The sequence below is a fragment of the Mustela nivalis genome (assembly GCF_964662115.1).
Source record: "Mustela nivalis genome assembly, chromosome: 9".
Lineage (NCBI taxonomy): Eukaryota > Metazoa > Chordata > Mammalia > Carnivora > Mustelidae > Mustela > Mustela nivalis.
Genome location: NC_139028.1, coordinates 36499550 through 36510742, shown reverse-complemented (window position 1 = coordinate 36510742; position 11193 = coordinate 36499550). Strand labels below are relative to the sequence as shown.

Sequence of the window (11193 nt, the reverse complement as noted above, 5' to 3'; positions counted from 1 at the left end):
GCTCAGGTCATGATCTCAGGGTCCTGGGATCGAGTCCCACATTGGGCTCTCTGCTCAGCAGGGAGCCTGCTTCCTTCTCTCACTCTCTATCTGCCTGCCCCTCTGCCTACTTGTGATCCCTGTCTGTCAAATAAATAAAATCTTTTAAAAAAAAATGTACACAGAAAACCAGCAAAACCCTTTGCTCTAACTTGCATTTGTATGTACTAGGGGCCCATATGGAGTCATGGTCAGGGGCCTCAGAGAGCAACTTACCTGGGTAAGCCTCCAAGGTCTAAGTCGCTACCGATATAAGGACCTGGACACAGAATTACCCACAGCTCTGCCTCCGAAGCCATGGCTATAAAAGTCCTGGGAAGCGAAGCAATAAGGATCATTTATTATTCAGGCTGAGACTGGAATCACTGAGTTCTCTTCTGAGGTTAGAATGGGTGGAACTCCCAGCCTGGTCTACAAAAGTCTTTGTAGGTGGCATGAACCAGAGAGACATGGAGCCCTACACTCACTTACAAAGGGGCTCATTCATGTTTCTAGAAAACAAGTCCAGAAGACTACTCCTCCCCATGCATCTGCCCCCACCATGCAAGAAAGCCATGCTAAGGCAGATTCTTACAAACCTTGTTCCTCCTTCTTCTATGTCTCCTACTTTCAGTCAGTCACCAAATCATGTTTATTCCTCCAACTTAATGTTTTCAAATATGAAACTCCTCTTAATTTCTAGTTCCACTACATTTATTAAAGCACTCATTATTTCACACCTGAGTTATGACAGTGGTTTTCTGACTGCTTTCCTTCCTTCTTCTTACCTTCTTCCAGTGATTCTCCAGTCTCATCAATAATCATCATCAACAACAAAAATAGGAGTTAATTTTTATCTTGTATCAGCATCTGGCACTATAGCCTTCTTTAAGAATATTATTTTATTTCACAGTTCAGTGAGATAAGTATCAATATCATCTCCATTTTACAATGAAATAAAAAGCTTAAATAAAGCTTGAAATAAAAGCTTAAATAAGTTGGAGCTTCCTAAAGGTCATATTCTCAGAAAATGGAAGAACTAAAAGTACAATCAGAGAGCTTCCAGAAATGAAATATCAACTACTATATTATTATACTGCCTCTTTAAAATACTGCTGGTACAATCTTTCTAAATGTACATACAAACTTTCCAAATTAAAATTCTTCAAATGACTCCCAATGACTTCAGAAAAGATTCCAAATGGTGAAGCATAGTAAATATAAAGGCAAGCTGTGTTCTACTATCTACTACTATCTATTCAGCTTCATTTTTTGGCATTATCTCTAGTTAAACTAATAGGAGAACCAGACAGCATTATCTGCAGTTCCCAGAAAATAGAATGTATGGCAGAAGGTTAATCACCAAAGCCATTCCCTTTTCTTCCTGGGCATACAGCTCAACTGCATATCCCAGCCTCGCATGCATTGAGGTGGTGTTGCTATGTGACTGACTTCAAGCCAACAGAATGTGAACACAAGCAATGTGTTCTGATTTCCTAAAAAGATTCTTCCTTCTCTCTCTTCCACCGTTGACTTGATGCAGTGTAGCAGCCTGGAAGCTATATGAAGAAGATGGTGAAGTCACATATAGAAAGATCCTGAATCTTTCAATTATTTCTTGGAAAAGAGACATAATGCTTACCAGGAATACCTATTTTAGATTTTACTTAAATGAAAAAAATCTTTATTGTTAAAGACATTGAAGCTTACTTGTTATAGCAGCTAACATCACCTTAAGTAACTTAAAAATGTTCTCTCACATCTCTGACTTTGCCCTTGCTGGACCTTCTTCCTAAAATTCCACTCAGTCCCCTCTAGCAATCTCCTACTCAACATTTTAATTACTTCAGCTATAACTTCACTGTTACCTTTCCTGATCTGTTCCCATAAATTGGGTTGTGTGGTTTTAGTATAATATTTGTCTCCTTCTCTATAGGGAATCTTTAGTCTTAAGAGTACAAAGAGTATTATCTGTCTATCCCTGCACCAAAGACAATGTCTAAACTCTAGCAGATAGCTAATACATATTTTTGAATAAACAATTATAGATCTTCCTGAAGATTTGCTACATGTATTTTACTACTATTGGGTTGCTTCCTAACAAACCCATCATCAGTTGAAAATATTGTAAGTAAAAAAATGCATTTAATACACCTAACCTGCTGAATGTCATAGCTTAGTTTAACTTACTCTACAATGTGCTCAGAACATTTACATTAGCCTACAGCTGGGCAAAATCATCTAACACAAAGCCTTTTTAAGTGTTGAATATCTCCTGTAATTTACTGACTACTAAGCTCAAAATGAAAAAACAGAATGGTTGTATAGGTACAGATTGGTTGTAAGTATATCACTGTCTACCCTGATGATTGCAAGGCTGACTGGGAACTCTTGTTAGCCGGTGCTGTTCAGTATCATAAAAGTGTATAGTACAACATATTGTTAGCCTGAAAAAAGACCAAACTTCAAAATTTGAAGTACAGTTTCTACTAAATGAATATCACTTTCATACCATCATAAAGTCAAAACATTGTAAGTCAAAACGTTGTAAGTTGGGGACCATGTATACTCTGTGCTATATACTAGAAATCTTGTAAACTATCATCCAGAAATATCCTCTTATAACTGAGACAGCAGGTTCTTCATAATAGATTAAAACTGCAGCACTTAAGATGCAGACTTCCTAAACCACACTGTAAATAAAATACACCAAAAACACTAAGCTCTACGCTCTATTGCAAATAACAGATTCACTGCTCAAGAGGGCTTCAAACCAGGGAAAAGAATTATCAGAGCTTCCTGATCATTTCCCAAACAGAAAGTAAGGTGCATTTGTTCATCTGATCCCAGAGGCTAGCCCCTGTCTTCAATCCATGGAAAGAAGCAACCACAGCACTAAGACATACGTGAAATCCAGGTTTGCAGTAAGATAAAACCAGCCTTTTCTTGGCTCGTGAAGGTTCCAGGGAATATGCCTGCAGTGGAAAAAAGAGAAATATAAAAATATTTTACCTTATTTGACCTTATTCCATATTGATTCCTCCAGTTTTAATATAGCACCTGGCCTATCTGTACTGTGAAGGAAATTGAAGATTTCAATAGCCAAGACTCTGTGTGTGAGTGAACTTTGTATTAGCTTAAAAATTTACTCCTTCAGGGGAGCCTGTGTGGCTCAGTCATTAAACATCTGCCTTCTGCCTAGTTCATGATCCCAGGGTCCTGGGATGAGCCCCACATTGAGCCCTGCATGGAGACCCCTGCTCGGCAGGAAGCCTGCTTCTCCTCTTCCACTCCCCCTGCTTGTGTTCCCTTTCTCACTGTGTCTCTCTCTGTCAAATAAATAACAAAACCTTAAAAAAAATTTTCATCCTTCAAATCCCCAGTGCAGATCCAAGCAACCAATAGCATTCCTTGATGCTGAACTTCAGGTAGATAAATATATATGTTACACCCTCTGAGGTGGAACCACAAATTTCTTTTTTTTAATACTAATGAAAATATATGAAAATTTAAATCCATATCTATAATAGAAAAAAAGAAAAACCCATTAACCATAAAATGGAAACCAGCAAGAGCTGAAAAGTTTATAGAACTTTTGAATGAATAAAATGAAATCCAGCAAACAACAAAACAAGATTCACAATACTTGGGATACATTAAGAAAATTACTAGGCATGTAAAATCGGAAAAATATGACACAGAAAAAAAAATCAAGCAATAGAAACAATCCCAGAAAGGACATATAGGATGAAAGGAGCAGAAAAATAAAATACTAAAAAGGTATAACAAGTATGTACCATATCTTTAATAAGTAATGGAATGCATAACCATGATAAGGAGAAAAATAGAAGATACTAAAAAGACTCACATGGAACTTATAAATTTTAAAAAATAGCATCTGCAATAAAAAATACTTGATACTATTAATAGCAGAGATTAAAAACACATTGGCTGAGACTAATAACAGAGTACATACAACAGAATAAATGGTCAGAACAAAAGAAACTATCCAAAATGGAAAGTAGAAAAAAGGAAAACTAAAAATAAAAATGAATACAGGATCAGTGACCTATGCTTTCTCACCAAGAAGTCTACCATACATGGAATTGCACTCCAGGGAAAAAAGGGGGGAGGCAAAAATAGTAGTTGAAATAGAGCCACAATTTTACCATTTAATGAAATCTATAAACCTACATGATTCAAGAATTTCAGTGAATCACAAGCAGAATTTAGGAAAAAAAATCTACACCCGAGCAAATTAGAATCAAATTGTTAAAAACCAAAGAAAGAGAGAAAATCTTAAATGCAAACAAAGGGGAGGTGTGATAAGAAGCAAATTTGTCATCAGATAATGTGCAGGTCAGGAGAAAATGAAGAAACATTTTAAAATACTGAAATTAAAAAATGAAAACAAAATTAAACCATGTCAACCTAGAATTCTACCTATACTCAGTGAAATTATCCCTCAAAATAGAAGATGAAAAAATCAACTTTCAAAAAAACAAAAGCTAAAAGAATTCATTACTAACAGACTTCCACTACAAGAAATGTCAAAGGAAGTCCTTCCACAGAAGGAAATACAACATGGAAATTATAATCTATACAAAGGTCTTGAAGAGCACTAAAAATGATAAATATGTGGTAAATAAAAAAGATATTTATCACTTTAAATTCCTTTCAAATATAACTAGATGTTCAAAGCAGAAAAATAATAATGTATCATGAATTCTGTAGCTCATAACAAAGCCTATGACACAATATAGTACAAAGGTAAGAAGAGTAAAATGGAAATACGAGTTTTAAGACTCTATAGTGATAGCTTTATATATTCAGAAAAAAACAGAGAGCAAATTAGGAATTTAAGAATTTAGATATATAACTTTATATAAAAACTTTGGAAATGAATTCAGGATCCTTAAAAAATGATTTAATTCAACAACAGGTAGATCATCCAGACATAAAACCAATAAGTAGATCATCCAGACATAAAACCAATAAGGAAACACTGGACTTGAACTACACATTTGACCAAATGAGCCTATTTGACAAATATAGAACACTCTATCCAATAGCAGCAGAGAACACACATTCTTCTCAAGTGCACATGGAGCATTCTCTAGGATAGATCACATATTAGGCCATAAAACAAGTCTTAATAAATTCAAGAAAAATGAAATCATTCCAAGTATCTTTTCTGCCATAATGGTCTGAAAAATAGAAATCAATTTTGAGAAAAAAAGAACTGGAAAATTCACAAATATGTAGAAATTAAACAACATGATTATCTGGAAAGATAGGGGCACCTGGGTGGCTCTGTGGGTTAAGCTGCTGCCTTAGACTCAGGTCACGATCTCAGGGTCCTGGGATTGAGCCCCTCATTGGGCTTTCTACTCAGCAAGGAGCCTGCTTCCCTATCTCTCTCTCTGCCTGTCTCTCTGCTTACTTGTGATCTCTTTCTTTGTCAAATAAATAAATAAAATCTTTTAAAAAAATGGAAAGATATTCCGTACTCTAGGATTGGAAGAATTAATATTGTTAAAATGCCCATACCAACCAAAAGAATCTACAGATTCAGTGCAATCTCTATCAAAGCTACAACAGCTTTTTTCACAGAAATTTAAAAAAAAAAAACTAAAATTTGTATGAAACTACAAAAGACACTGAATAGCCAAAGTAATCTTGAGAAAGAACAAAGCTGGAGGCATCACAATTCCTGATGTCAAATTATATTATAAAGCTGTAGTAATTGCAACAGTATAGAATTGGCATAAAAACAGACATCTAGGTCAATGGAACAGTATAGAGAGTCCAGAAATAAACCTATGCCCATATAATCAATTAATTTATGACAAAACAGTCAATAATATACAATGAGGTAAGAAGAGTCTCTTAAATGGTGTTGGGAAAGCTAGAGAGCCATATGCAAATTAATGAACTAGCCCTCTATCTCACACCACACAAAAACTAACTCAAAATAGATTACAGACCTAAATGTTTAGAAGTGCTGGGAAAAAAACAAAGGTAAGCTCCTTGACATCAATCTTGGCAATGATTTTTTGAATTTGACTCCAAAAGCCTAGGCAATAAAACCAAAAATAAACAAGATGGACTACTTCAAACTAAAAGGGCTACACAGTTATAGAAACCAGCAACAGGATGAAAAGGCAATCTAAGGAATGGAAGAATATATTTACAAACCTGCAAATCTAATGAAATTTGCAAAAGCTGATTAGAGGTTAACATCCAAAATATACAAGAAACCCACACAACTCAAGAGCAAAAAACAAATAATCCAATTTAAAAATGGACAAAGAAACTGTATAAGTAAGTATTTTTTCCAAAGAAGATGTATAAATGTACGACATGTACATGAAAGGATATTCAACATCTCCAATCATCAGAAAAATGCAAATCAAAACCACAATGAGATATTACCTCACAGCTATTAGGATGTCTATCATCAAAAAGACAAGATATAACAAACATTGGTAAGGATGTGGAAAAAAAGGAATACTTAAAGCACTGTTGGTGGAAGTATAAGTTGGTTCAGCCACCATGGAAAACAGTATGGAGTTTCCTCCAAAAATTAAAAATAGAACTATCATATGATTCAATCCTATTTCAAATTGGTATACAGCCAAAGGCAATAAAATCATTACCTCAAAGAAATATCTGTACTCCCATGCTCATAGTGGCATTATTCACACTAACCAAGGTATAGAAACAACCTAAGTGTCTGATGACAGATAAATGGATTGAGAAAATGTGAAACACAAACACATGCACATATACAGGAATATGTTTTAGCCTTAAAAAAAAAAGGAAGGAAAGCCCTGTCACTTGTGACGATTTAAATCACTCTGGAGGGCATTATGCTAAATGAAAGAAAAGACAGCAAAGGACAAATACTAGATGATATCACTTATATGTGGAATCTTAAAAAAAAAAAAAAAACTTTAAAAAAATCCTTTAAAAAGCAAACAAAAACAAACAAACAAAAGGGGCACCTGGGTGGCTCACTCAGTTAAGCATCTGTCTTTGGCTCAGATCATGATCCCAGGGTCCTGGGATAGAGTCCCACATTGTGGGGGGGGGGGGTCTAAACTCAGCAGGGAGTCTGCCTCTCCCTCTGCCCCTCCTTCCACTCATTCTCTCAATCTCTCTCTCTCTCTCAAATAAATAAATAAAATGGGGTGAGCCTGGTGGTGGGTATTAAGGGGAGCACATATTACATGGACTGGGTGTGGTGTATAAACAATGAATTTTGGAACACTGAAAAAAATTAAATTAAATTAAATTTTAAAATACACAGACCACAAAAAAAAGAAAGAAAGAAAGAAAAGAAAATATTAAATAAATAAATAGAATATTTTTTTAAAAAATTAACTCATAGAAACAAAATATGGTGGTGCCTTCCAGGGCCTGAGGGTAAGGGGAAATGGGGAGAGATTGGTACAAGGATATAAACTTTCAATTATAAGATGAATAAAGTCTGTGGATCTAATGTATAACATGGTAACTATAATTGGTAATACTATATTGTGCAACCTAATTTGTTAAGGAAGTAGGAATTAAGTGTTCTCACCAGAACAAACAAACAAAGATAAATATGTAAGTCACGGATGTGTTAAGTAGATTATAGGTTGGAAATCTTTCACAATGTGTACATATATTAAATCATCACATGGTATACTTTAAATATATTACAGTTGCTCCATTTGGGGGAAGGGGGACTCTGACATCAAGAAGAATATTACTCACAGTGTTCAGCCAGTGGCAAGGTGGCCTCTTCAGGAGCATTCCACTATGGGGCATATGTGTGACGCAACTGCCCAGGCTGAGCCTACTCGTGCACCTCAGTTCAGGAGGGTTCTCCTGGACCTGAGAGTGGACTTTGGTCAGAATGAAGACACATAGAGTGTGAAAGTAACTCATCAGGGAAAGGACCAGGACTTTGAGAGGAGAGGCTTCAAGCTGGGGATAAAGATGCTGCAGGTTCCAGGGCGCTTGGGTGGCTCAGTTGGTTAAGCAACTGCCTTCCGCCCTGGTCATGATCTTGGAGTCCTGGGATCGAGTCCCACATCGGGCTCTCTGCTCAGTGTGGCGTCTGTTTCTCCTTCTGACCCTCTCCCCTCTCATGCTCGCTTTCTCTCTCTCCAGTAAATAAATAAAATCTTTAAAAAAATAAATAAATAAAAGATGCTGCAGGTTCCAGAGAGCATCTTTGCTGAGTACTACTATGACCTATAGTCTGCAGAGGAACCCTTCTACCAGGCCCTCCACAGCTACAGGAGCTTGGCCCTATAATGATCATGGTCTACAATGCCATCATCTAGGAAGGCCCCAACATGGTCCTCACCAATTCAGTTAAGGCCACCCCTGGCACCACTGTGGAGACTTTATCATCCACATCAACAAGAGAGTCATCCACACCAGAAACTCTGTGGAAAGGACCCAGAGAAAGTTCGAGCTGTGGTTCTGGAGCAATGAGCTGGCAGACTGAGCAGATGAAACCACCCATCAACATTTACCCAGCCTGAGGAGTAAAACGTGCCTTCAGCTGCCCCAGCACCTACCCAGGACAAACTACCTCTGTGAACAAGAAGTGGAGCCCACATCCAAGTTCTGCTCATTTATCTTAAATTATCACCCTATCCACCTCCTACTCCACTCCAGACCACGGACGTCTGAACTACCAACTTTATTTGCCTTTCAGTGTCTTAAGCCAGTATGATATGTGACCAAATCCTTTCTATACCAAAGTACCAGATAACCTCCAGATTGTCTCCAAAAGGGGGAACATTAAATACACTATGCTATTCAAATTAATTAATTAGCTAATTAATTATCAATTACAATTTAATTTGTCAGTTATACCTCAATAAAGCTAAAAAATGATCTAAAAAACAGGAAAATAATGCATGATAAATTGGAAATTAAAGAGAAATAGAACTAATATGGCAAAAGATATTAAAATAACTTTTAGAATATAATGCCAAAATTGTTTACAAAGGAATTTCAAACTCTAGTTGATGGAAAATTTTATTAAAAAATAGAAATTGCTTATTTGAATAAAAGCATAAAGTTTTATTAAATTGGAAATTATAGAAGAGGGGCGCCTGGGTGGCTCAGTGGGTTAAACCCTCTGCCTTTGGCTCAGGTCATGATCCCAGCGTCCTGGGATGGAGCCCCGCATCAGGCTCCCTTTCTTAGAAGAAAAGTACAACTCAAAAACAGGCCAAGAATAATGAGTATTAGTTATCTTTTGGTGGAAGGTCATGACTGTAAGGAGAGTGGTAGAGCTTCTGAGACACTGGTGTACTACAAAGCTTTAGGGGTTGGTTACAGAAGTATGCTCACTTTACTAAAATTCATTGAGCTAAACTCTTATAATCCAAATGTTAAGATTTAATCAAATATTACTTTAAAATAAAACTAAATGAAGAAGAACAGGGAAAAAAGGAATTGAGAATATTTACTACCATTAAGGTAGTAGGTAATTTCGGCCAAACCTTTTAATGAGGAAAACAAGAAAAAGTGAGCAAGTTTTTCATTAACTTACAGAAGGCATCAAAAAGACTTTTGCTTTCTGATCCAAGAAGTAAAGAGCTTCAAAGCTGTCACTTCCATCCTCACAATAAGAACAAAGCTGAAAAGCTGGAAGCTTTGAAAAGCAACAACTCACTTATCGATCAGAGAAGACAGGTCACAGGGAAAACTGCTGTCCCAAAAACTAGAATGAGAGACAGCTGATGTAATGGTTAATCCTACATGTTGACTTGACTGGGCAATCAGGTGCTCCAGCACTTGGCCAAACAGTATATAAGTGTTTCTGGAAGGGATTAACATTTGAACTGGTAGACTGAGTAGCATGGATTGCCCTCTGTAATGGGATAGGGCTCATCCAGTCAACTGAAGACTCAAATTGAAAAATTATTAATACAATACATCACATCAACAGGCTAAGGAAGAAAATACTCACATAATTTTACCTATAGATGCACAAAAACATTTGAGAAAATCCAACACCCATTCGTGAAAAAAATTCTTAGTAAACTAGGAAAAGAGAACTCCCTCAACTTCATAAAGAATAGCTATAACAAACCTATAGCTAACAACAAACTTAATCATAAGAAACCAGAAGCTTGGGCGCCTGGGTGGCTCAGTGGGTTAAGCCTCTGCCTGGGTGGCTCAGTGGGTTAAGCCTCTGCCTTCAGCTCAGGTCATGATCTCAGGGTCCTGGGATCGAGCCCCACATCTGGCTCTCTGCTCAATGTGGAGCCTGCTTCTCTCCCCCCCCCCACCTACTTGGCATCTCTATCTCTCTGTCAAATAAATAAATAAAATTTAAAAAAAAAAAAGAACAAAACAGAAGTTTCTCCTATCTCTGGTCTTTTCAACATTGTACCAGAAAGCCTAGTTAATGAAATAAAATAAGAAATTAGATAAAAAGTATACAGATTGGGAAGACAAACATGAAATCTTCTTTGTTCACTAGTGGCATTGTCTATTAAAAAAACTAAAAAGAGGAATGCCTGTGTGGCTCAGTCAGTTGAATAGCTGTCTCTGGCTCAGATCATGATCCCAGAGTTCTGGATCAAGTCCTACATCCAGCTCCTTGCTCAATAGGAGTCTCCTTTTTCCTCTGCCTGCCACTTCCCTGCTTGGACACATGCTCTCTCTCTCACTCTCTCTCTGACAAATATATAAATAAGTAAAATATCTGAAAAAAAATTCGAAAGACCAAAGGGGGGGAAAAAAACCCTCTTGGAACTACTAAGTGATCAATAGCAAGATTTCAGAAAACAAGGTTAATATACAAAAGTTAATCATTTTCCTACATAAGAGCAATGAACCACTGGACAGATAACACTATTCAACTTCAAAACTCACCATAAAGCTACAGCAATCAAGATAGTGTGGCACTGAAGGGGAGGAGTCAAGATGGCGGAGAAATAGTAGGCTGAGGCCACATCAGGTAGCAGGAGATCAGCTAGATAGCTTATCTAAACATTGCAAACACCTATAAATCCAACGGGAGATCAAAGAGAAGAAGAACAGCAATTCTAGAAACAGAAAATCAACCACTGTCTGAAAGGAGTGGCGGAGAAGTGAATCCAAAGCGACGGGAAGATAGACCGAGGGAAGGGGGGTGGCAGCTCCCAGCAAGCAGCG

At 36.9% G+C, this 11193-nt stretch overlaps 1 protein-coding gene across 2 annotated transcripts in view; it reads right to left on the bottom strand.

Moving 5' to 3' along the window:
• Positions 1-11193, bottom strand: part of LOC309840829 (beta-galactosidase-1-like protein 2) — a 72551-nt gene that overhangs the window by 49635 nt on the left and 11723 nt on the right. The window contains exons 3-4 of one of the 2 annotated variants that reach the window (XM_082683309.1): positions 2925-2993; positions 256-351 (exon numbers count right to left, since the gene is read on the bottom strand). In XM_082683309.1, coding sequence (XP_082539435.1) covers positions 256-351; positions 2925-2993 — 165 coding nt within the window. Of the gene's footprint in view, positions 1-255; positions 352-758; positions 830-2924; positions 2994-11193 lie in introns of those variants that run through there. The other variant, XM_082683310.1, reaches the window with a different exon arrangement.